At 31.1% G+C, this 26029-nt stretch overlaps 5 protein-coding genes across 7 annotated transcripts; 4 read left to right on the top strand and 1 right to left on the bottom strand.

The window, feature by feature from the left end:
* Window positions 1-641: 641 nt before the first annotated feature.
* LOC113863096 lies at window positions 642-3705 on the top strand. The gene is made up of 2 exons (XM_027496516.1): window positions 642-1310; window positions 3265-3705. Exons 1-2 carry the CDS (start codon window positions 733-735, stop codon window positions 3269-3271), a joined length of 585 nt encoding a protein of 194 aa, XP_027352317.1. The 5' UTR covers window positions 642-732; the 3' UTR covers window positions 3272-3705.
* A 5162-nt stretch (window positions 3706-8867) lies between these two features.
* Window positions 8868-9472, top strand: LOC113862811 (probable histone H2B.3). Its single transcript, XM_027496026.1, has one exon. The coding sequence runs from the start codon at window positions 8928-8930 to the stop codon at window positions 9342-9344; it is 417 nt and encodes a 138-aa protein (XP_027351827.1). The 5' UTR covers window positions 8868-8927; the 3' UTR covers window positions 9345-9472.
* Window positions 9473-12194: 2722 nt separating this feature from the next.
* Window positions 12195-15421, top strand: LOC113861214. Of its 2 annotated transcripts, XM_027493885.1 has the most exons (3): window positions 12195-12787; window positions 13581-13948; window positions 14620-15421. In XM_027493885.1, exons 2-3 carry the CDS (start codon window positions 13607-13609, stop codon window positions 15037-15039), a joined length of 762 nt encoding a protein of 253 aa, XP_027349686.1. In that variant the 5' UTR covers window positions 12195-12787; window positions 13581-13606; the 3' UTR covers window positions 15040-15421. The 2 variants fall into 2 exon arrangements, with proteins under 2 accessions (XP_027349686.1, XP_027349687.1); XM_027493886.1 differs by having other exon boundaries at window positions 12195-13948; window positions 14620-15419.
* A 2301-nt stretch (window positions 15422-17722) lies between these two features.
* LOC113863314 (organelle RRM domain-containing protein 2, mitochondrial) lies at window positions 17723-19500 on the bottom strand. Of its 2 annotated transcripts, XM_027496851.1 has the most exons (3): window positions 19273-19500; window positions 18248-18316; window positions 17723-18148 (listed from the first exon to the last, which is right to left on the bottom strand). In XM_027496851.1, exons 1-3 carry the CDS (start codon window positions 19376-19378, stop codon window positions 17913-17915), a joined length of 411 nt encoding a protein of 136 aa, XP_027352652.1. In that variant the 5' UTR covers window positions 19379-19500; the 3' UTR covers window positions 17723-17912. The 2 variants fall into 2 exon arrangements, with proteins under 2 accessions (XP_027352652.1, XP_027352651.1); XM_027496850.1 differs by having other exon boundaries at window positions 17751-18316; window positions 19273-19487.
* A 4560-nt stretch (window positions 19501-24060) lies between these two features.
* LOC113861381 (actin-depolymerizing factor 2) lies at window positions 24061-25954 on the top strand. The gene is made up of 3 exons (XM_027494166.1): window positions 24061-24205; window positions 25129-25394; window positions 25493-25954. Exons 1-3 carry the CDS (start codon window positions 24203-24205, stop codon window positions 25641-25643), a joined length of 420 nt encoding a protein of 139 aa, XP_027349967.1. The 5' UTR covers window positions 24061-24202; the 3' UTR covers window positions 25644-25954.
* Window positions 25955-26029: the final 75 nt, after the last annotated feature.

The raw sequence follows: 26029 nt of genomic DNA, 5'->3' as shown, positions 1-26029 counted from the left end.
ATACTATAAGTATTTTTATTTCAATTAATTTGTTTCAAACATAATAACGATTGTCATAGAATAATTAAATATATCAATTAACGATAACAACGAAACCCGCACACATACAATTCCACATAATTCATATTTATAAGGGGAACCTATTCTAGAAATTTTATTTTAGTAAAAGAAAAATGGATACACAAGAAGTATATTGCTCAACTCGTCAATGGCCGCTTTAAAATCTATTGCCATTTTTCTTCTTTGTTTAAATAATAGTTTTTACGAGTTTGTCGCATGTTCTTAAATTTAAAACTTCCATCAGAGGACTCTAATTTCGATGTATCAAGGATTATGAAAGACTTGTTTACAAATATCTTAAATAAAAAAATATTTAAGAAAAAATTATTGAATAATTTAATTATTTAAATAAAGTAAATATTCAAAAAATTTATATTTTCAAATAAAAATCCTATTCTTTGTATTCCTTCCTCAATTAAAAAATTTATTTTAATCCATTATATAGTTTTATTTATGTTAAGTTTTGAACGGGAGGAAGGCCAGGCCCAAAACGATTTCCCATCTCCATTAAAAAAGTAGTAGTTAGTAATACGCAATAGCACAAATATCTTGGCGGTGGCCTATGGACGTGTCTATAAAAACGATACGAGCCTTAAACCCTTCAGGAGCCGCTGATTTCATTTTCGTAAACCCCTCACTTTTCCCCTTCAGTGAGAACAAAAATCAAACACCATGAGTACCTTTCCCAACAACTCCAACTTGGACAACCTCCTCCTCCAAACCCTCATGGGCAGACTCCACCTTCGAACTCCGATCAACAACCCCTTAGTCACTCAATCCCTCGAAGACTTCCTCTTCGACCTCGACGATGACGATGAAGACGACAACGACGAGGGCAAGTCAGAGCTTGCCAAAGAAGAAGCCAAGCTCGAAAGAGAACTAATCAAGATCATCCTCAGTGGCAACGCCGATTCACTGAAACCGAATTCGGGGCAAGCCGTGTCGGTTCGCGACCACCACATATGCGTGGGGTTTCAAGAGGAAGAGGGTTCGGATTATCGGGTGTGGGAGTGGCATGGCCACGTCATGGTCTTCGACGAAGAACACGGTTATTCGCCTGAGTATATATATGGAAACTACTTCCAGAGGTTGAAGCCTAAACCTCCTCCTCCTCCTTCTGCTGCTGACGCTGATGCTTCTCTGGAGAAAGAGGAAAAACAGGAGAATCAGGGTTTGAGGGAATTGATTGATACCAAGGATTCCACCGACGCTCGCATTCTTCATCGCAACATCAATGCTGGTTCACCCAGGTTCCTTTTCCTTATATTTCTCCTTTGCCAATTTCGATAACTATACCGTTAGTTAACACAAGCTTTTTCCCCATCTGAATTTATACCAATCTTCAGAGTTTTTTTTCCCCCCTCTCACTACGAATGAATTTTGGTCATGGTTGCTACCTAATATATGCTTTAGCTGTGTAGTGCCGGTGTGAAGAGCTGCTTGGTTTAAAGTTTAGTAGAATGGATTTTGATCCGATTAATTTTAACGGTAATTGCGATGTACGTTCAAATGAATCTCAGTCAGCCACTGGTTTTACATTTTAACGTAGTATTTTTTTTTTATTGGAAAGTGCGAGAACTGATTTTCTAATCCTAAAACAAAAACTGTCTGATCTTTTTATGATTTACATTATGTACGGATACTTTTTTTTTTTAAATTAGGATACCATTATGGTAATATATGTGACATTAAGTATAACTATTATTGAGTAATGTATGTAATAAATTTTTTCTTATCATTTAGAACACAAGACAAACATCTCGGTAGCTCATATGGAGTGAAAGAATACCATCTATTTATTGTGCCACCTGATGATATTTGTGGTCTAGATGATGGCTAATTAAATATTTTTCAAAAGGCATAGTTAAGATGTGATTGTACGAATGAGTATATTAGGCGAGCCACTCATTCGTAAAAGTGCTCAAGGAAGACATTTTAGATCAATTGATATTGACAAGGTTTTTCTTAAGAAGAAGGTAGATCTATAGCCTGCTTTCATATTTATAGTGGATGAAGTGTCACTGTCACTCAATAATCCAGTGTCAATTATATTTTTTTTCTACCTTCATATGTATACATTGCAAATGGCGAGTTTTAGATGTTGTCTACTGGGTGCAAAATTAGACAGTGAAACTGTTGGTGGGATTACAGTTTTGGTCCGTCTAATTTCACCAAAAGTTGATCCTCCTTATTTCAATTGTAATAACGTCTTACAATAATTTGACATTGATGCAATTAAGACTCCTTTGAGTTAGTTGTTCATGATGTGACTTAGTCTCTGTTGACATAGCCGTGCCTTTTTCTTTTGCTGATTTTACAGTAAATTTTATGGCATATCACTCTTTAATGTTTACTTTGCTGTTGTGAAGATGACATGGCATTTTGTAAAATCAGTGACAGGAACTAGAAATATTGTTGAATTTGTAAATATGGGGGAGTGAAGTTGAACTTGGCACAAATAAGAGAACAAGAGTGTAATTAAGCCTAAAAAATTACAGGAAACATTAATACAATACCGCAGTTGATTTGAAATTATCCACATAGTTCATGTGTTATTGCACTGGCTTGGATTCAGTTGAAAGCCTTGGAGGTTAAGGAGATGTTCTCATTAGTACACAACTAGCTTTAGCATCTTACTGTTAACTATATCGGTGCCTCCTTTTTTGAAGCTTTAGCCTGTTTTTTAAGTGTCAACCTCCTGACGCGAAGATAAAAAGTTTTGTTCCTTTTGGTCAAGTATTTTGCTAAAAATAATAAAACGGTTATTGTCATTGTATAAAGAAGCTGGGAAACTCCATGGACAGTGAACCCCTGCGTGAATTGTGAATACAACTGTAAAATAGTTTTCAATTTCATTTCACCCTTCATGTATGATAGCTGTTGTTAGTAGTTACTGTCAGTTTTTTCTGTCCCAGCACTTCCTTAGACAGGTAACTTCCCTCTTTTAACACCACTCTATCTGCTGACCATAGTAAAGCTTTGTTTTATCTTCATCGAAATACCATTTTGTCATTTGGATATGTGATTCGTCCCCATTCTACATTATTATGCGAGCAATATTTACAGTTTTACCCACAGGCAACTGATGAAATTTTTTAGCATTTTCATTACCTGTTTTATTGCACAATGTGCATGTTTGCAACTGAATTGAACGTTTTATGCTTCCATGCTTGACTTCTCTCATGTTTTGCCCTGCTGTGACAGGTACTAGACAAGAATTGTTTCTTCATTGGAAATTCAAGTTCAAAGTGTTGCAAGCAGAGGTTATAAGCAGCATCCCATTTCCTTTGCGAGGCAAAGATTGATTTCCCCTGCTTTTCACAGTGCCAATCTCAGAGTCAAGCCTACATCTAGGTCTGTTTGAGCTTCAAATTACATACTGTAAAGGATGTGAGACATTTCTTCAATAATAGGTTATCTTGATCAGATTATTAATGTCACAGCAATTTGTTACTTTGCCATTTTCCACTAAAGCTAGCTCTTGTCATAGACGCCAGTAGTATGGGAGGAAATAGGTTAAGTTAGACTTTATTAAATGTGAGTCTAATTTGTTGTTTGGCCTGAATATGACTTATTTATTTGGCTTTTTTATTTTAATATTGTAATTTAAAAAACTATTTATCAAAATATAGTGATTTTAAAACTATTTTTCTGTTTGGGGTGAATGTGTCAACGTGGCAAAGAGTTTTGTTAAAACGACTGGCGAAATGTTATCAACTTTCGTCAAGAGAAAAGCAAAATTATCCAGGATGACACGTGTCTCATTCTGATTAATTTTGCAAAGGTGATGATAAAGGCAAGTGTATATATATATATATATATATATATATATATATATAATACTTCAAGCAAAGGCAAATATCTCACAGATACTCTACTGCTAGAGTGATCAAGAAGTATGAACTCTCCAATAAGCTTAAGTGGAGTCTGATTATGCATGACAATATGAGTGAAGTTTAAGAAACTACCTACAAAAGTATTTGATCCTGGTCTAATTGTTCGGAAGGCAAGTGTACCCATCAAAAAGTAATAAAGAGTTCTTAAATTAAGTTTCTGAAATATCGTCTCACAATTGTTTTCTAATTACTAAAAATTTCCTAGTTCAATTGTTTAAGCTTCAAAGATACGAGATTAATTAAAAACAATAATTTATAAAATTAATTATAAAACTAAGAGTAAGTATACAATGCACGTCTTGCTTAAACTTATCGGAGAGTAACTTAGGGCATATGAGTTTTCTCATTCAATCCTTTATGTTATTTTTCTATTTAACTCAATCCGATTTCCTTGTGATTACCAATCATTCATACAAATACTATTAATACCCAATGGTCATGTAATATTAATATTCTTTTCTCTAAATTAACATTTTCAATGGTCATGCAAGCATCAATTGAAGAAAGCTTAAGGAACTTATGAACTTGTTAATTTAATAACGATTAGAAGAGAAAGATTGATTTGGTCCACTTAATCTTTTGTCTCGTTTTACCCTATAGATCTATTAATTAACCGAGGTACGGTCGCCTGACGATATAATTAATTTGGATTAAGAAAGAAACATAATAGGATAAAATCTAATCACATAATGGAAATCAAATTAAGATTCAAACACCAAAATCCCATAAATTCATAAACAATAGTTCTCATAGCTTTAACTATAGACTTAGTTACTCATGCTAAAGAAAAGAATTAAAACATTCATGAATAAAGCCATAAAGAAAAGAAATAGAAAAACTAGAGTATGATGAGTTTCCAGTCTTTAAGTACGGTCGCTTGAAGCTCCAAGTCTCGCAAGCATGTGCCAAGGATCCCGTGCAAGAGAGACGAGATGAAAGATGTATTCTAGAGCAAAAGCAAAGATGTAAAAATGGTCCCCCAATGGTATCTCTGGTCTTCCCTTTTATAGGGTTTGAAAACCCTAAAACTCTTCATAATTGGGCTTCCCGCAAATGAGCACGGCTGTGCAAAGCCTTAAGCACGGCCGTGCATGGGCTCGAAGCACCTCGTGCTTATTGAATGAGTCTGGACGTGCTAACTGTTGCGAAGCTCTAAAATTCCATCAATTTGGGCCCAAAATCTACTTGCGGCCTCTTTATACCAAACTGTATAATTAATATATAAATTAGTATAAAAACTCAAATAAAATAAAGGTCAAATATGAATATATGGACTGTAAAAGAAGGCCTAATTATAGACTTATCACTAATACCTAGGTTGTCTTCAACAATCTGCGCATAATTACCTTTGGTAGGTGCTATAACAGGTCTCTCATCTATGGATAATCTTAAGAGGGTAGTAATATCCTGAAGAGTAATAGTACACTCTCTAGGGAGCATGTGGAAGGTGTGCGTCTTCGGCTTCTACCTTTCTACTAAAGCAATAATTAATTCCACGCCTACGGGAAATTTGAATAAGTTAGTCACTCCAATAAAACCTGCTAACTCCAAATGCATAATAATTTCTTTTGGAACACCCTCTATTCCACCAGTAATATTTTGACTCTTCCTTATCCTCAATATCGGGTGATCATATCCATCTCAAATATGTTCAGAAAAATGAATACTCTGAAACTGAAGAAGTGATAGATCTTCTGGTTCGGAATTAATAATCCTATTTTGTCGTGAAGATGATGCCAACTATACAACAAAATTACTATAAGTAATAAAATTTTATTCAATAATAATTTTATATTTTACTAACAAAATTAATATTACATATTTTATAATAGTTAAACAAATTTACAAATTAAATATTATCACATTGTAATGACATAAATATATATTCAATGCAATATATTATAAACATTGATATCAGATATAATCTCATCATAACCTACATTATATACAAATTATAATTTACGTGATATCAATTTCATTTTAAAATTAAATATTCTTATTTACATTTTCATACATATTACAAAAGATATACAAAATTATAATTATTACAATTATTTTTCATATAAAAATGTACTTAATACAATTTATATAAATAATGTTACATTATTTAAATAAAAAAGCTCTAATTATTAACATAAAATTAATTTAAATTTTTATTTTTTCATATTTTCAGTTTAAATTTGCATAAATTGCATACAGTTTACAATTATATAAATAATATTACGTTTTTTAAATTGAAAAAATATAATTATCTACATACAATTTTTTTTAATTTACACTTTTAATAATTTAAATTTATATATACATAAGATTCATACAAATTATGATTGTATGTTAATTAAATATGTCATAACATTTTATATTATTACTGAGTATCAAAATTTATATTTTCTAAATTTCATTTAAATTAATATATATGTGTAAAAATTATGTATTACAATAAAATTGAATATAAATTATTATTAAAATAATTTAATTAACTATTTTTTTTTATTCTTTATTTTTACAAATATATAACAAATATAATATGTATAATATTATGCTAATATATTATATGAAATGAAATTTAAGTAAATTTTTTAACAGTTAATTATAATTTTACATTTTAATTTATTACACTACAACTTTAATTGAATTTTTTAAACAACATATTAGTCTATACAAATAATAAAAAATATTTAAATTTGTAAATTTTTTTTACTAAACTCAATAAACCTTCAAGCCAATTATTTTACTACTTAATCACATGCATAAAATTTATAAACATTTAAAATTTAATTTTTATCATTTCTCAGAATTTTCAAATAACACAAATTAATTTAAAAATAGAATATCAATATACAAATAATGATATATACCTCTAAAATATGTACAAAATTTAAAAATTTTGAGGTCAAAAATGTAAATAACAAACGCAAAACGAAATTAGGAAGGGAGGAGAAGAGGAAGAAGGGCAGTGACGTTACTATAGCCGGACATGTGTCAATACATAATTGTTTTTGCCAATGGTATAGCAAAACACTCTTTCGTCATGAGAAACACGAAACTGTGAAGATAAAGTCACGTGTCTTAAAAACTTCCTAATCGTTCGTTATGTGATTTATTTTTTTTTTAATTTTTACATGGTGACTTTCGCAATTTCAGTAGTGAAACCATTATCGCTACCACCACATGTCACTTTTCAATTGCTTTTGCTTTGATAGTGCTGAAACTTTGCTTTTATTTCATCAGTCAAATGGCAAAACTATTCCTTGTTTGACATGTGTTTGATCTTACGTATTTTGCTTTTTTTTAGTAAAATAATTATAAATTAATCACTTTCACTAGATGTTTTGGCAAAACTCTTTGCCACGTTGACAAAATCACTCTAAACAGAAAAATAATTTCAAAATCACTATATTTTGATAAATAGTTTTTTAAATTACAATATTAAAATAAAAAAGCCTATTTATTTTACTTGATTCTTTTTTTAAAAAGTTAGATTGTGTTGTAAAAAACACAATTAAAAAACACCTTTTTCATGTGTAAAAAAATAATATTTCTACGTATAAATATGTTAATGAATTTTAAATAACATGTAAGAGCGAGTTTAAAAAATCGTCTTCTTTTTTAATTTAGATAAACTTTTAAAAAATCTTGCCTCATTTAGTAAGTAGTTATGACCTAAGTCTTCATGGATGTTAGGCTATGTTCAAAACAAATAGCCTAATATATTTTCACCCTAATTTGGATACTTCCTTCTTTTTGCGTTTAAAAACTCCTTTTTTTTTTTTTTTTTTAACCTTAATATGCTCGATTTACACTTAATAGTGATATCCTAAAATACTCTTTTCATAAAAAATAATATTTGACAATTTTAGCAAATAGTACACCCAAGCTCCAAGGTTAAAAAAAAACTCCATCAATTGACTCGTTAAAGTGTTTGGACATTGTCATTCTCGTCAATTGAGGCAAATAGCTGACCAAAAAGAAAAAGAGCCGAATGGCTTGACAAGGAATATCATTCTGTTTTATACAAAATACACAGTGATGTCTATATAATTATGTGCCAAGGCTACTTTTATATTTACTTCGATATATATAAAATAATTTTTTTATATAAATGTAAGTCTAAAAACTCTTATATTTAATAGTCTTTCATTTTTTAGGAGTTATTCTCACTTTTTTATTATGCCATGTGATTGTTTTTTGGTATTGAGCATTATTTTTTAAATATTTTTAATTTTTTTATAAAAAGTTTAACCTTAAAATATTTATAAAAACCTCTAAATTATATTATATTTAAAAATAATCATATAAATTATCTATAATTTTTATTTAAAAATTTTTTAATTTAATAATATTTGTGCAATACATATGATACTCACTGGCTAAACCTTAATGTTCCAGTTACATAATTATTAATCGTTTAGGGTTTTGGTTTTTTGTTCTGCAAATTATGCATAAATAAATCAAAATGTTTTGAGAAATAAAAATCATCATTCTTACATATTAAAAAAATTATTAAAGTAGAGGATATATATATATATATATATATATATATATATTGTGAATATTTTATTTGTCATCTCAAAGATTTAAACAATAATTAAAGATGTTAACAAGATAGAAGAATGTAGGAAAAACTTATCATGTTTTGTACACATTTGGGCCATCGGAATGGCAAATACGAAACGTGCAAGCCCTCTTATCCCTACTTTATCAAAAACAAAACTCTCGAGTCCCTAGTAGTATTATTTATTGGGTGCTGAAAAAATAAGGTGCAATCGCAACCGTCAATAAAGAGACCATCAATAAAAAAAATTCAAACACGACACGTCACCGATCCGCGTGACGCATTCCCTTCCAATTAGAACCCATCTCTCTCTCCTATATATACCGACATTCTCTTCTGTTCTTTCCGTCATTCTGCACCTGTTCTTCCATTCACGTCTCTTCTCCTAAGAATCAGAAACCTCTTCACCATTATCAATGGCTCCCACAAAGGCCGAGAAGAAACCAGCAGAAAAAAAGCCTGCGGAGAAATCACCAGCAGAGAAGAAGCCAAAGGCAGAGAAGAAGATATCGAAGGAAGGAGGAAGCGACAAAAAAAAGAAGAGGGTGAAGAAGAGCAGCGAGACCTACAAGATTTATATATTCAAGGTGTTGAAGCAGGTTCACCCTGACATCGGAATTTCCAGCAAAGCCATGGGAATCATGAACAGTTTCATAAACGACATCTTCGAGAAGCTCGCTCAGGAGGCCTCGCGCTTGGCCAGGTATAACAAGAAACCAACCATCACGTCTCGGGAGATCCAAACGGCAGTGCGTTTGGTTCTCCCTGGTGAGTTGGCCAAGCACGCCGTCTCCGAAGGCACTAAGGCCGTCACGAAATTCACCAGTTCTTGATTCGTTCGCTTTTGTATTTTTCGATTAGGGTTTTTTAACCCGGTTTTTTTTCATTTAATTAGTAGTTAGGGTTCTTAATTTACTTAGAGGATGTAGATGTATAATTGAAGTTTTAATTTGAATAATGTTATCATTGATTTGGTTTTCCGTGCCGTTGTGAATTCGACTTGATCATAATGGTTTCCTGCCTTGTTTGATGTTAGTAACTGAATTGGTTTTTTGACCCTCTTTTATCGGTGATTACGTTCTTGGACTGATCCCAATTAGTGCACCATAGGTTTCAAGCCTCAATGGGAAGTGGAATATTTGCCTTAACTGCGTGTTTTAGTTTTGCTTGATTACCTATCCCTACTGCCGCATACTTTGAATCAAATCTTTGTCAAGCGGCAATGTTTAGGGGGGAAATGGGAATGTTTTATAAACTTTGAGCAATGTTCTCTGGCTTCAAAGAATTTTGATTTGGTGTTCCCTTTTTCTGTTGTTTTTTTCTTTAGTGGAATGCAATTTTATTAAAAGGATGAAGTTTAGATATGGAATTATGAGTATCATGGATGCTATTAGGCCTATTTTGCAATAAGAATTGGAATTTTATTTTGATAATGTGTGCTGACTTTTGTGGTACAACATTCAATTTTCATCTTTATTAAAAAAATGATGTGCTGATCTACGTGTGGTATTTGTGCCAATTGAAGTGTCTACTTGTGATTTAATGTAAATGCAGCATGTATATTGTTTGTGCTGATTTCTATGTAGTATTTGTTCAAACTGAAGGCTTTTTGATTGAGCTTACTGTTATCGATATTATTGGATCTGTTTAAACATAAATGTCTGTTTGTGACTCAGTTACTGAATGAATGCGGATAGGTAAATGTTTGTTTTCCCTTGTAATCGAGGTTTTACATAACTTGGTAGTGGGTAACTGAGCCTGATAAAGCATCTACGGGCGTATTCCTTTATGTGTTGATAAAGCATTAATTTTGTCTTAAACAATTTTTGTCCCTGTTTCCCATTGTTGTTTTTCTCCCAGTTAAATTCTTGTTTGTAGGGGTAGTTTAGCTACAAAATTTTGATCCATTGACATCCTTTTTTCAAGTATCTGCATTTTGAATGTAGTTTGCTAGTAAGTTATTTTATTTACTCAGAATCTTATGCTTGTCACGGTTATGTAATCTAAAAATACATATATTGTTGGGAAATGGCTTTGCCTTAGAATGTGAATGGCTTTGCATTTTATTATTGGGAAATAGTTTTGCCTTCAGAAATGTCACATCCTTCCTCTTGAGGGGATATGATTTGTTAATTTTCTTTTAACCAATAGCTGCTCAGTCTTTTTATTTATTCTAGTTTGAGTTTCTTACTCTTTGAATTCTCTGCATCTTCCCCGGAACCCCCAAAATTATGATAGTAAGGAGTCAATATGACAGTAATGTCTCCGATAATATATATATATATAGTAGTAGATATCAAGGCTTACTTGCAATTTTGCAATCAACAGTGTTTTTTTGGGCTTAGGCAACCAGCTTGCTACAATCTGCTAGAGTCCAGATTATGTGTGCATGCATTCATGTTAATTCCACTACATATTTTTCACTGGATTTGAGTGGTATGATTGGTAGTTCTGGTATGGGAACAGGATAAGGTGCTGATAATAGATATTACCTTTGGCCTTGTTTATAAAAAAAAATATATTTAATTATTAATAAAATAATAAACAATAGTTATATAATATAAATTTATATTTTATATTAGAAATATTCATAGTACTTTAGTGTTTTATGTATTAAATGAATAAATATGTCATATGTTAATATTTTAGAGAGTAAGAACTTTATTAATATAAATTTCACAATCAATAAGGATATAAAAAATAACAATTAATATATTTAAAAAATATTTCTTAAACTTTGAAAAAAATATTTCTTATAAATAGAATGGAAAAGCATTATAAGCTTTTGCTGTACTTGCTGATGTAATGAGGATTCTTTTATACATATTTTATTTCCAAAACTTACTTAAGGAAGCAGTAATGAAGAGGGAATGAGGGATTGAGTTAATTTAATATTAAATACTTTATTTATTATATTAGGTTTATGAAATTTTCATAAAATTAAACAAAGAAAAAAGAATAAATAAAAATTCAAACAAAAATTAATTATTTTTTGAAATCAAATGATTTTTTTTTAAAATGTTAATAGTTTTGTCATTGATTTCTAACATAATTCGAATTACTTGTTTTCTGAAATATCGAGTTGGTTATTTTATAAAATAGATACGTTAGTTTATAAAGGTAAGTCAGCTGTTTGAGAATAAAGTATAACATTAGTTTTTCACTTTAAAATATTAAATACTTGTTTCATCTGACAATTTTTAAGTTATCACGTCTGAACCTTGATAAAGACCTCAGAACTTAAATGGAGGACATTTCAGAAGATTGATTATCCCCCGCATGATATCAGTCTCCGAAATAGAAAAGGACAAAAAAGATTAATGAAAATCATTAAAAAGACTTACATCTTACATCTAAACAACTTGCACAAAGAATTAATCTTAACTTAATTTGATAGCATCATTCATAACCAACGTGCATGGTGGCTAAGACCAAGATTAGATTCAACGTTCTTTTCACTTAATCATACATGAGGGCCCACATATGTTATTGGGCCTAAAAGCATGCAAATGGGCTGACATGGATAGGTGAGACAAGGTAAAAAAAATATCTAACGTTACTCGGATGATTGAAACGTGTACGATGGAGATTAGGTGTGGCTAATAGACAACAATATGAACAACTGGATCCTTGACCCTCCAGGTTTCACTTCCTATAAATTCATTTTTCTCCCGAATTCTATCGACCTAATCCGGAATATTGTGTCAAACGCGCCTTCTTTTCCGATCCACCATTTCTCTTCCCTTGTGTATTTCTTCATAACTATTAACAATTAAAGGGAGATAGATCTCTCTATGGGTTAATTCTGATCTAACCATTTTCGTTTCCTAGGTTTTCTATTTGGATTTGTAGCCTTTCAATACTCCGATTCGCTTCTTCCTTCAATTAAACGCTGTTGTGTTTTGATTTCGTTTTGTTAGGCGTGTGAGTATTAGGGGGTTTCGAAGAGCATAGAATAATGCCTTCGGTGCCCGTTCATCTCCATCTGGTTCCTTCCTTGACCATTTTCCATGGTGGATCCTCTTTTCATCGTCTGAAAAATCTTGAAAAAAGTGATCGGCGCGGTAATCTTAGTTAACACTAGCACTTTGGTTTTGCATCCCTTTCTCGTTTTTTTCTTCGTCGTCGTTGTTGGTTTTGCTCTAATCGAGGTTCTGAGTTAATTCGTCAACCGATCGGGGATTAAGGGATTGATATTGTTGTACTTTTTGTAATCTTCTTAGTTCCTGTTTTTAGATTGTTGCAGTTGCTGCTCGAAACGTCGTCGTCTTTCAAGGTACTTTTGTTTAATCTTGTTCTACTTTGCTATGTTTTGGTGAAAGATAGCTGATGATGCTTCTTATGCTTTCTGATATGTGTTGTAATGTACGAAGTGATTTCTATCGTGTTTGATTTTAACGAGCTTTGCCTTTGTTATCTATGTAAAACATGTTCCTAGTTAATAACGATGTGTGATGTGTCTATGCCTGTCTTAACTCATTTGTGGTCAAAATCGTGACAGTATGATCAGATCTGACTCATAGAGTGATCATTTAAGCTAAGAACTATGCAGTTATTATGGAAATGGTTAAAGACGTTGGATTGGTAATATTTTTTTTAAGATAATTTATTGGTCTACTGTGTGTTGGTAAAATTTATTAATAATTATATTTTATAGGTGTGATGTGTGTTGGTAAAATTTTATAATTGATTCCGATGTTATCTAAATCCCTTCAAATCTCCTTATGCTGGCTATGTGCGTGGTCCTTTCTTTTACACAAATTTTACCTTTGATGGAATAAAATAAATGATCATCTTCTTCATAATATTATGCATCGCTGGAGCATTTTAGTTTTTGAGACAAGATTCCTGTAATAATACAGGTATCTTTTCCACCTTTTTCCTGGAATGGAAGCTTGTGATTTCCTATTGCATTTTTCGAAACTTTGTGATGCCTTTCTAAACTTTCTTAATCACGGTCCAAAATATACCTAGAAAAATGCTGAAATATGTATTTGTGGAATTTTTAATGCTCATGAAGATTAGTGATAGCTTTTTTATATTATTCATTACTATGTTGTTTCTTTTAGTTGCCTCTTTGGACCTGATACAATTGATGGACACGGGCTCTCATGTTATTGCTGTGCACGAGGACAAGTTCATAAGTAATCTTGAAAGGACTTTCAGTGAGTCATTACATATTCAAGATGATCTGAAATCTGAACACACATCTGAGGGAAATGATATCTACAATGTGGGAGAGGAAAACCTGTGTGGAGAAATTGAAGAGCAAGAAACAAAACTAAATACGATGTGTTTGAAAAAATCTGCAACCTTTCCAATTCCTAATATGATTTTGCCTTCTAGCTCTTGTGACAAGGAGGCTGATACATCAGTTACAGAATCACTCTCTGAGCATTCTCCTCATCAAACCTACACACGTTCTGTATCATTGCCTGTAAGTTCTCAGTGTTAGTGTTAGATTGTTAGTAATATCTCAACCAGGAGTTGCAGATTAGAAAGGATTGTAGATTTGGTTTTGCCGTTTGGATCTGCAGGCTTGAGTTTTTCCATTGGAACACAATGATTGATTTTTTACTGCTGCTATGTATTTTACATATTTTTAGTTTCTCTACAACTTATATATTCCTACCCAAAAAGGCATAATAAAACAAACTTTATGTTAATACACTTCAAATTTTAGTGTTTAATACTCATATCAATGTCCATTATATTTTAGTTATGAATTCAATGCAGTTACCAAAACTACTTTGTTTGAGAGTATCACAGATTGTTATATTTTGTATTTTGTCCCCGTATGGTTTATTTTAGTTCAAGTGTTTTATTTTATGGGATAAACGTAGCTTGTATGGTTGCAATGTTACAACTTTGTCTCTTTGTATCAATTCCCTTTCTATTGGGGGGCTTCTCCAGGTAGAAATGAGGTTTAAGGGATTAGAAAATATTTACCTTAATATGTGTATATATATGATTGCCTCCAAAATAGGTAAAAGAAACACATTCGGCAAAATGTAGTTTGGGGCTCATTATTATGAATTAATTTAATGTCCACTTAGAATGTGCCATTTCTTGTTTAATAGTTTCTATTATTTGTGTTGTACAACACAGGCTCCTCTGAAACTTATATCTGCCATGAAAGGTAGCCGTGAGAAACATGGGGGATCACATATGAAATTGAATGTAAAATGGGCCCCTGATGTGTATGATCCGGTACCTACAATAATATCACATACTGTCCGGAACAAGAAACAGCAGAAATCTAGGAAGAAGAAGACTGAAAAGAAGAATGGGAAGAAGGGTCAAAAGGGAAATTCATCTCGAGGGGGCAGCAGCAAAGATAAGCATCTTCGCAAGCTGAGTGGGACCTCTGGTTTGTGCTACAAGTCAATGGATCCTGGTGATAAAGTGATTGGAGCTTCTACTGAATTTGATGCTCTTGACGTTCGTTGCCAAGATTCATACTGTGGAACTAGTTTCTTGAAAAATTCAGTTACAGAAGTGCACTACTCGGTTGCAGAAGCGTTATGACTAAAATACTTAGAATGTTTTAACTCATTTCCAGCTATGTGCATAAATAAATAATATTTTGCTGTTGGCTTGTGTGGTGGAAAAAAAATGACTTAGGATTGTATGGTGAAGATGATTGACACTCTTCATAGAGGGCAGTCAAGAATGCCATTTTATTTGTAATGTGGGACAACCTTTTGTGAATGAGGTCATATCTGGGCTTCTAGCTTTCCAGGCGCCAGTTCTGAAAGAGGGATCTCTGTAGTGACCTTTTTGTTGACCATTTCTATGTGAGTTTTTTGGTCTATCTGTGCGATTTGTATTTAGATTATATTACTGTTGATGATCAATGGTACTTATAAAATCTAAATTTGTGATATCAAGATCATGATTGTTTAAACATCATATTTTTTTGGTGTTTGTTGGGTTTATCACTTAATAGGCATTAAATTACCAGAATTTATAAAATTTAATAAAGAAATAGATACATACAATTTTTATATGATATATCTGTAGGATCCTTTCGCTTTAAGAATGGGGACATTATTGCGATTTGCAATCCAAAACGGCTCCTTATTTGTTGTCACTAGTTTTTAATTAAATACACTTTTGGCTAGCAGTCTACCTTTTTTTTCCTCCTTTTTTGGGACTGGGTTTGGAAATTATGCCCAGGAGTCTAGATCGCAGAAAACAACGCCACCAAGGAGTCAGACAAGAAACCTCAAAGCAGTGTGTTTTGGGACTACTTTGTTTCCAAAGTCAAATTGTGTTTGTTTAGATGATTGTCTAGAACAAAGTTTATTGCACCTCCCAAGCTTGCGTCTTTTTCAGCAGTCTAGCAAAGTTCTTTTTTTTCTTTTTATTTGACTGTTACCGCTTTTGTTGTCATCATTTTTTTATCACATTTTTACGGTGCAACCGACTAAAGTAGTCCCTTGTAGCTACTCGCTTATAGTTGAAGCCAATTGATTTGTCTAGAACATAAAATTTGTAGGATTTTACAAACTAATATTCTAGTGACATCGATTAAACAATTAATAAAAAATATTTCATTAAAATGATATTACGAATATATTGCAACACATGATTTTCTTCTTTTTTTTCAAATCATTTTTTTATTCTTCAAGAAATTTTTTTAAGATACTGATTAGTATTTCTCAAATTTATAAACGTGATTTTGTTTGGATTATATTTTGTCCTGTTACTTTAGCGATTTAACTGTCAAGTGATACGTGTTGCACAAGTTCCAAGTATCATTTTCAGTCTTGCGTGTAATTATGTGAGTTGCAGAAATACGCCCGTGGAGTCAACTAATAATAGCACCTTTGACTTTAGCCATAATTATGAACGTTCACAGGAAAGAATGCCCAAAAACCCTTTCCACAAGGAGCACTTTAAGCTTTGAACGGGAATTTGGAAAGAGACCGAGAACGAAAGACTTTGTAGGCAAGGGTAACAAGAGAAGGAATGAATGTTAATATAAAATTCTCAATTTGAAAATCTTAAAAATATGATAATAAAAAAGTTTTAGAAGATTTATTAATATATTTTTTTTATCTAAAAACCTCTAAACAATAATAAGCTTTAAGATTTTCTGCTCCACACTCTGCAACGATGCATATCATTTCCTAGTTAAAACTTAATTGTAGTGAGTCCATTGCGTCAATGCCCTAAAATAATTAGAGAGGGGTCATTACAATTTGGGTCGACCTATTCAATCCAATCTTTAATGGATTAGATTGGTTTAACAAATCTTATTGGATAGAGTAATGTTAAACCTTGCCAGAAAATATTTGAGTAATATTAAACCGATCTAATTGATAGGCCAGTATGCTGCGATTTGTAATATTTTCATTCTGTAACATTACAGTTTTTACAGTTTGATTCCTCTCAGTGGTGCCATTGGGCAGATATTTGTAACTGATTGAACCCCAACTGGACCTCATTGTTAGAATGGTTATTTTAATTTTCTTATTCTTTTAACAACTTGATTTTTTTATGAGTACAATTTTTTAAAAATAAATGATTTTTTTCTAGACCACATATATCTTTAACTGAAAATAATTCTATTAAAATTAAAACTCGAAATTATAGTTCAAATTTGAAACAACTCTTGCTATAAAAAATATATAGAAAACGATGAGAACAAATTTCATTATTTTAAGTATTCCTATACAAATTAAAACAAAAACAAAACTAAATGACCATCATATGATTCAAAATAAAATAAGCCATGTTTATTTAGGAATATTATACATCAACATTATACATTATATCATAGGTACGGTAACGTTGCAGGTCAAAAATGTTTCCAACCTTAATTTTGGACTTGTGTTGTGGAACAGTAATGAATGGCGTTTATGTATCCACACTAAAACAACCATAATTACAGTATTTTTTTCACGACTAACCAATGAAAATTAACTCGTTTTTACATCAGACAAATGAAAGGATCAGATAATCAATATCAATGCAAAATTCCAAAATCTCTCTATGATGCTTTTTTTTTTTTTTAAATAAAGAAAAACTTAGGTAGAGGAACAGTTGCTTTCTGACTTCAAGATTGGGCTATGTAACAATCCTCAACAAAACTTGTAACCCTTAAAAATGACCTTAGCAATGAAAATTCACTAGCAGAAATCTCTCAATAGAAAAAATGATAAGATCAATTCAGGGAAAAAAGAAATTGGATAGATATCAGATCAGCAAAAGAAGGATTGATTTCCAAGAGACATAAAAAATAGTAAAGCCTCATTGCCAAAGTTGTTCAATCATCAATTATGACTGACTGATACAAATATTTCTCAACAAATTGCAGTATAGTTGGTTGAGTTGAATTATAGTCTGAAAAAATCATCACAACATCGTGAGCATAATCGAAGTTTCTTTAATAATCAACCACACCACCCGACTGTTTTGTTAACTGTAAAACCTGTTTCAGAGGGCTGAGACTGTGATTGCTGAGGAGGTCTGGGCTCTCTTGGTTTAGCAGGATCGACAAATATAACCCAACCATCCAAAAACTTAGCATTCATTCCTTCTCTTGCCTTTTCAGCTTCTTCAATGGTTGTGTAAGTAACAAAACCAAATCCCTTCGATCTTCCAGAGGCTCTATCAGTAATCACCTTAGCTGTATAGTCAAAATGACCAAAGGTCAAGCACAACATAAATTGAACTAAAATCAGGATATTATACTCAAGTACATTAGGGGGAAAATGCCCATTATTACCATCAATCAGCTGCCCATAAGAAGAAAATGCTTCCTTAAGTTTTTCATCTGTTGTCAGTCTTGACAGACCTGTTCCAAATATCATAGACAATATCACAAGAAGATGCACATTATTCATATTTAAAAATGTTACCTACAAAATCAACTAAATTGCAGTATGCCAGATAATTGTATTGCAGTCTTTTAACCAGAAAAAGGATTTTAAAAATAAACATGTGCACGCACCAGGTATTGTCATAACATAATTACAGAAAATTATACACCTAGTGACTCCATACAGGAAATGGTGCCAATTTGGCAAAAGATAGCATATAACTTTGTTGAAGTTCATGCGAAAAAAGACCAGAAACAGGTCCCTTAGGCTTTGTTTGGGATTTTGGAGGGAGAGAGAAGGAATAGAGTTTAAAAGGTAAGAGAGGAGAAGGGAAGGGAAGAAGAAGGAGGGTTAATACAAAACCCAACATATTGGGAGATTTATAAACCCTCAACCACTTGTCTAAAATCTCCTAGACATGGATAATCATCACATAAGTCTTCCCCTTCCTTCCCCTTATCCAAAAAACAACTCTCAAACAAAGCCTTAAAAGTTGGCGCAAGTGCAAACTAGCCAGGAAAATCTAATAAGTCATTGAAAGAAACCCTACAATGTCACAGCCATATTTTATTTTCGTTTAAATCAGTATTGCTAGAAACAAGAATTTAAGGTACAACCAACTGCAGCAAGATATAATTAAACCAAATTAAATCTGCAGGATGGATATGAACCAATAAGCTTCATATATTCTCTATTCCTTCCCTGTATATACAAACAAATTTTAAAGTTTGACCAATATTTCCAGTTTTACAATGTTTTGCCCAGCTAACATGTCTTCCACAAATTCTAAATTCTTCTATCTACTTATTACAGAACGCAACACGTCACAAGTATCAAGAAAGGAGTATGAATTAAGATTGATTACTGAATCATTATATTAAGTCAAAAGGAAAGGCAATAGATAGTGATTAAGAAAGGGGAAATAGCTCACCGCTGACGAAAAGTTTGGGGGAAGTGAGAGTTGAACTGAGACGAATGGAAGCAAAGTGAGAGCGAAGAAGTGGGGTGTGGCGAAGCATGCGCTGAACAAAAGCCATCTCATACAACACAAAACCTCGGAGTTTCAGAGATTTGGTTTCGAAGATCCTTAAAACTAAAACCCTCGCCGCACTTCCCTAAACCCAAAATAAGACTTGGCTGAATGTTCTAGACCTATTTCATCTCCATTCCAGTTCCAACATATTCATTTTAGTAACATGAATTCCGTATTTTAGTTCATCAAGTTTTCAATTTAAATAACATTTTACAAAATTATAAATTAATAACAAATTTTCAATTTTCAATTTTTGAATTATGCGAAACATTTATATAATATTAAAGAATAATTTGAGAGCTTATTTATTTTTTATTTATGTTGGCTCAACTTTTAAGAGTTTTATAAAAAAATCATTTTTATTGAAAAATGTTTATTATATTATAAATATAAATATATAATAATTTTTTCAATCCAAGCATGTTGAAGTTGGATTAATGTTAATATATCAAGAATAATTTTAGACATTGGTTAAATAATTTTAAAAAACCTCTTTCATAATTTTTATTTTATTATAATTTATTTTTAATGAAAATTATTTAACAAGTGTTTTAATAACACTTATTGGCAATATACTTATATAAATTCAGAGCTAAATATTATATGGTTGATGCATATTCTCGTGATTTTACAGTAAAACTTATTTTCTTCAAGTAAGTACGTTTTTAACTTATTATTTAATTTACACGTTATGTGGAAATAATTGACATTTTAATTATTCCTTATTTGTGACTTTTGAATAAAAAAATACCACAAAATTATAATAAGATTAATTGAAATATATCATGTCGACTGTGTCGTTGAATTATTATATTTACATAATTTTATTACGTTATTAATAATCAAAGATGTGAGGAGGACAGAAAAATAAATAAGGAAAAATAATTATTTTTTTTAACTTTTTTATCTATTTTCCATAACAAACAACTCAAACAAATATTTATTTTTTTACAAGTTTTTAAAATTTATTTCTTTCATCCTTTTCTCTTTTTATTTTATTTATTTATTTATTTATTTTTGGTCATTAGCATACGCTTGAGTTCAAGCTACGATTGTTCACTATGTCTGGGGTCCTGTCCTTAAGAAGGCCCAAACCTTAAATCCAAGTGTTATGAGAAACAAGTTATAGTGCTAGGCTTGACATTGTTAATGGTTGGGATTTGTTTCGTAAAAACCTTGTTTAGAGAACGAGTAATAGTCACACAATTCTTATATGGTATCATCATAATCATTCCCCCCGATTCTCTGTTATTCGTGCCTTCTAAGACTATCTATTATTCTTCGAGATGATATTTCCTTGCAGATTTTTTCACTCATATGGAAGAAGGGGATCGGTGGAAATAAACTTTTTAAGTGTTTGAAAATTATTATTTGAAACTATTAAAATAATTATTTTTTTAACAATTTAATTAAATTCATTCAAAATTATTTATACATTTGAGTTTATGAAAAATATTTAATAAAAAATATCAAATCAGTAAATAATTAAACTGTCTATTTAATAATTTTGTGTTTCTCTTATGATTTTTTTAACATTGTTATACTGATTGGACTCCATTTATGAAGGAGCCAAACAACTTTAAAGAAGTTTATCAGTTAGTTGCCATAGTCGCCACGTAATATTTCTATTTGACGTTAGTTTAGTGTACAATAATAATGTTTGGGGTCGAGAAAAAGTTGTTTGTATTTGTGGAATACTCGCTTCTTTATTGTTTATTTTTTATTTAGTAGTTTTTTATTTTTAATATTTAATGTTCAAAACATTTAGTCAGTTTTATTTCGGAAAATAAAAGCATATATTTCTGTGGGATTGTAAACGTTTCCTCAGTAATCATGCTACCAATCTAGAATTTAAATACAAATATTGAAAATAAATCATTTATTTTTTATAATTATTATAAATACATGTTCAGAATGTGTCCCGAACAAATATTTTAAACTTATAAAAATATTTATTATTTTAATAAATCTCTTTTAGTTTATTTTATAACATTCTGTTGTAGTTGTAACTTTCATAAATCTATTAGTTTGATATTCTTAAAAGGCAATATATGCTATTTTTAAATTTAAGTTATTGAAATTTTATTACTATGCATATATTTTATATAATTTTAAATATAAACACAATATTTATTTTATATTTAAATTAAATTAATATGTTCATCTCATTAATAATTTTACAAAATATTTCCTCATTTTATTTTTTAATGTTTCATTTGAATTTAAAACTAACCATTTAATTCATGAGATCATTATTCATCTAATAATAAAAAAGTTAAAAAAGAGTTATTTTAAAACATTAAACGGGTAATCTTGAAGAAGAGGGATTTTCAGTTTTTAAAAAAAAAAGTTTAAAAGTTTAAAAAATAGAATACACTAAACATTGTTGAATCATTGTTTTAATACATAGAAACGAATTATTGTACATAGAAAAAATATATAATTATGGAAGACTCCCCTAACATTGTAAAAAATATTGCATATGCATAATTGCATATAACATATATCATTGTTAGCATTGCTTTATAATTTACAGCTCTACAATTAAATGATTGATTATGAAAAGATATGTGATTTAACATTTTGTTAAATGGTTGCATCGTGGTGGGCACTGGCGAGGGATCGATACATGAATGTGCAGCTAGCTAGCGTTACAATTACTAGTTAAAATAATTATATATTATTATGTATCAATAAAATAAAAATATGGTCGCGTTGGATTGACGCGGGTAGAGAATCTCAAGGGACCCAAATCTAATGGGCATTTTCATCTCAATTTGTCTATTATGGTTCTTTCATGCTTTTGCTTTGCGGGAAATATCCAAATTATTCACATTTAACGTAAATGTCAACCACGCCACTAATTGTGACTACGCGCCGGCTGAATGGTAAGCCACTCACCCACCCAATGCACCTTTGTCCCTTCGTTGTTAAGAAAAATAAAATGTCCCAACTATAATAGATAATTTGAGACATTGCATATAAGAGTGATTATATTTCTAATTTAATCGGTGAATTTGATTAATTCAACTCTATCCAAATACAAAAGTATGAACTAATTCATATATTAGATTATAATATAAAAATAGCAACTTATTATTAAATTAAGTACAAACAAACGTGGGTATATTAATTTTATCTACAAATTAATGGATAAAAGCTCATAAAAGTATATGCATGACTTAAAAATATAACCTATTTAATTGCACATTTATGCGAGTTGAGCCGCATAAGTCGTGATTATTATCTTTTAGAGATGTGTTTAAAAAAATTATATATAAATATAAATTTTAATAAGCGTGTGTAAGTATAGATGGGAGCACTCATGAGTCAACTGGGTGAACTACTAATTTATGAAAGTTTATTAAATATTAATCCATTTAAATGTAAATTTATGCAAATTGACCCAATTAAACGCAGACTTGTGCGAAACAATACTAGTATAATTGGTCTGTATATCCCACCTATGTGTATAGACACTGTTTCTCAAACCCAGTGAATCTAACTCAACTTCAACTACCTTACTTTCTTGACCTAAAAATATTCACCTCAACTGTTCCTATTATTTTTATGTTATTTTGTTTTTATCTTTTTTCTATATTAAAAATTATTAATATATGTATAATATAAAGTTTTCTTTTTTATTGTGAATTTTTTTCATAAATATTCGATTCTTTAAGTTTAAATTGAGAATACATTTGATTATATTTAATTAAAAAAATTCACAAGCTTGATTCATTTCAATTATATTTAATCGGTTAAAAAAATATTTGGTACAAAAATTGATCACACGTTCTTTAATTACATTATACCTTTTTAAATATTATTTTTAATACATGAAATTTGATCATGTAATTTATATAAAAAATTATAAGAATAGCAAACTTTGTTCTTTACTCAAATTTAAATTCAAAGATTAAGTTAAAATAACTTTACAGTAGCTAATTTACATGTTTAACAAAGTTTTTATGAACATAAATTTTATTAACATACACTTTTTTTTAAACAAATTATTTTTCATGTATTTTAAAAATCCCTGCATACGTGTATATCCTTAAAGTTAGACGTACATATATTTCAATTAGCAACAGCATTCGACAAATCAATCTACCAGTGTTTCAAATATAACGGACTAAAGCTTAAACTTGATTTCGGATATTATTAAAAAATTGATGCAATAGTTCATTTAACTAAGAAGATCGAGTATTACTTCGCATTAATGGCAATAAAACGTTACTATAAAGTTTTTAGTGAGTTATTTTCTTTTTAGTAAAAGAGGGAGTTGAAAAATGGACTAAATAAATAAATACGCAATGATTATATAGCTTAAAAAATTGTAATAATTACATGTGACAAGTTATGAACCATATTTTTTTTTTTCACAACACGTCCTTTTATTAATTCCTTAACCAACATTCTTGATCCTTAGAGAACTAATCAGCAACATTCATTTCAAATATTAAAATGCAATAACTTTTGACCTTTTCAAAATATTATTAAAATTATTTCGTATATAAAAAGAAACATGTTATTATGGTTACTATTATTGGAAAAAAGCAAGGGCGTTGATGCGCCGGCGTGAGTAGCCGACTCCACTATCCAGGCGTAGGTCTAATGAGCCAAGCCACGAGTCACAGTACATATCTATTTTGTACCCGTATTTTGTACGACAGGTGGAACCGTTCATAAGTCCATTCTCATATTAATTATCCCACAGAGCAACGGAGTTAACATTTTGCATCCTAAGAACCCTTCCTCTCCAAACTAAACCCATTCCAATCCATTCCTATATCTCCTCCATCACTCTTCTTCTCAAACGCAAAAAGCCATGGTTAGTTCTTTCTACTCTCTTCATTTTTTCCACTTTTCATTCTATTTTGCTTAGTAACAATGAATCATCAGAAAACGAACAAAGAAGCTGGATTTTCATTTGCCGTAATCGGTGCATGGTTTTAAATATTTTTTCGGATATTCAGGGGGAAGATTCCTTCCTGCTCTTTAGCTTATTTTCATTTCTTCAGCGATTACTGATTCATCTGAAAATTATGCTGAGTTCGAGTTCCGTTCCTTTGCGATCTGATAATCAACGCTGTGGACTGTTACTGTTATGCATATTTTTTAGTTCCGTTAATCGTGCATTTGCTTGTAGATCTGATTTTTATGTCGATTTCAGTGTTAAGTGTGGAATCGCGTTGTACAGTAACGTTTAGCGATTGGCCCAATGTAATTATTTGAGAATTGATCCTTTATTTTGTGTGCGGTGTTGATTGATTGGAAATGCTATGGATCTGCCTCAGTATCTGGACTATGGATTATGCTGCTAGCTCTCCGATTCGCCCTAGATGTTGTAGTTCAAGTTAATTTTGTGATGTTTTTGTGACAATTGTGGTTTGGGATAATACGTGGTGTGTTTCATATTTGGAGCCCTCTCTGTTGGATTTTCTGCTGTAAATTACATGGATCCATTTCATCATTTAGTCGTTAGAATTGATTTTAGACAGAACGCATGGTCAATCCTATTCAGTGAGAAAGGCTTTGGTTGATGTTGTAGTTATTTTATCATGGACTAAATAGATGTTTTCCTTTTTTCTCTTTTTTTTTTATCTGCACATTAAACTGTGAAAACAGTTATCCTTCTATTTACAAATCACAAATTTGTTGGTCTGTTTGTTTCTAGTATTAATGTATAGATATTTTACACTGTGTCAACTGTTAACTATATTTTGATGCATATAATGTCTTGCAACTTTTCAGGCAAATGCTGCATCGGGTATGGCTGTTCATGATGACTGCAAATTAAAGTTTTTGGAACTCAAGGCAAAAAGGACATACCGGTTTATAGTTTTCAAGATTGAGGAGAAGCAGAAGCAAGTTGTTGTGGAGACACTTGGTGAGCCAGCAAGGGGTTATGAGGATTTCACTGCCAGTCTTCCTGCTGATGAGTGTCGATATGCTGTTTATGATTTTGATTTTGTCACAGAAGAGAATTGCCAGAAAAGCAGAATTTTCTTCATTGCTTGGTAATGATATATGTAAAGAAAGGAGAAATTGGTATGCAAATATTACCCATACTTAATAATGATATTATCCATATTAATTCTGTTGCTTTTGTTTGAAGGTCTCCTGATACATCAAGAGTTAGAAGCAAGATGATCTATGCAAGCTCCAAGGACAGATTCAAGAGAGAGCTTGATGGAATCCAAGTAGAGTTGCAAGCAACTGATCCTACTGAGATGGGTCTGGACGTGTTCAAAAGCCGTGCAAACTAAATGATTATGAGTATAAGGAGTTTGATGGGTAGTTTCCTTCAACCTTAGTTGCTCATATTGAAATGTTTATACTGTGGGATGTTCAACTTGGCTAATTACGATCTCAGTGTTCAAAGTTTTGACATGAAGTCTATTGAACCTTCGGCAATCTTCTCTTGTCCAGTGTATCTTGTGGTTTGTGATTTTATACAACCTGTGTTTGAGTGGCATTTTAGCCCTATGCTTCCTAGTTAAATTTGTAACTCGTGTGTGTGATCAGACAAAAACTTGGGTTCAGTTGTTTCTTAAATGTTGACACTGTTCATTTTACTAACACCTTTGACTACAACTGGCTGAGATTCATTTTTACGTCTTAAAAGAATGAATTGTCGCGTGAAATCCCTTGT

Source organism: Abrus precatorius, unplaced genomic scaffold (genome assembly GCF_003935025.1).
Source record: "Abrus precatorius isolate BTA unplaced genomic scaffold, Abrus_2018 Scaffold3, whole genome shotgun sequence".
Lineage (NCBI taxonomy): Eukaryota > Viridiplantae > Streptophyta > Magnoliopsida > Fabales > Fabaceae > Abrus > Abrus precatorius.
The sequence above is the reverse complement of the archived record's forward strand: the minus strand, read 5'-3'. Positions and strand labels throughout refer to the sequence as shown.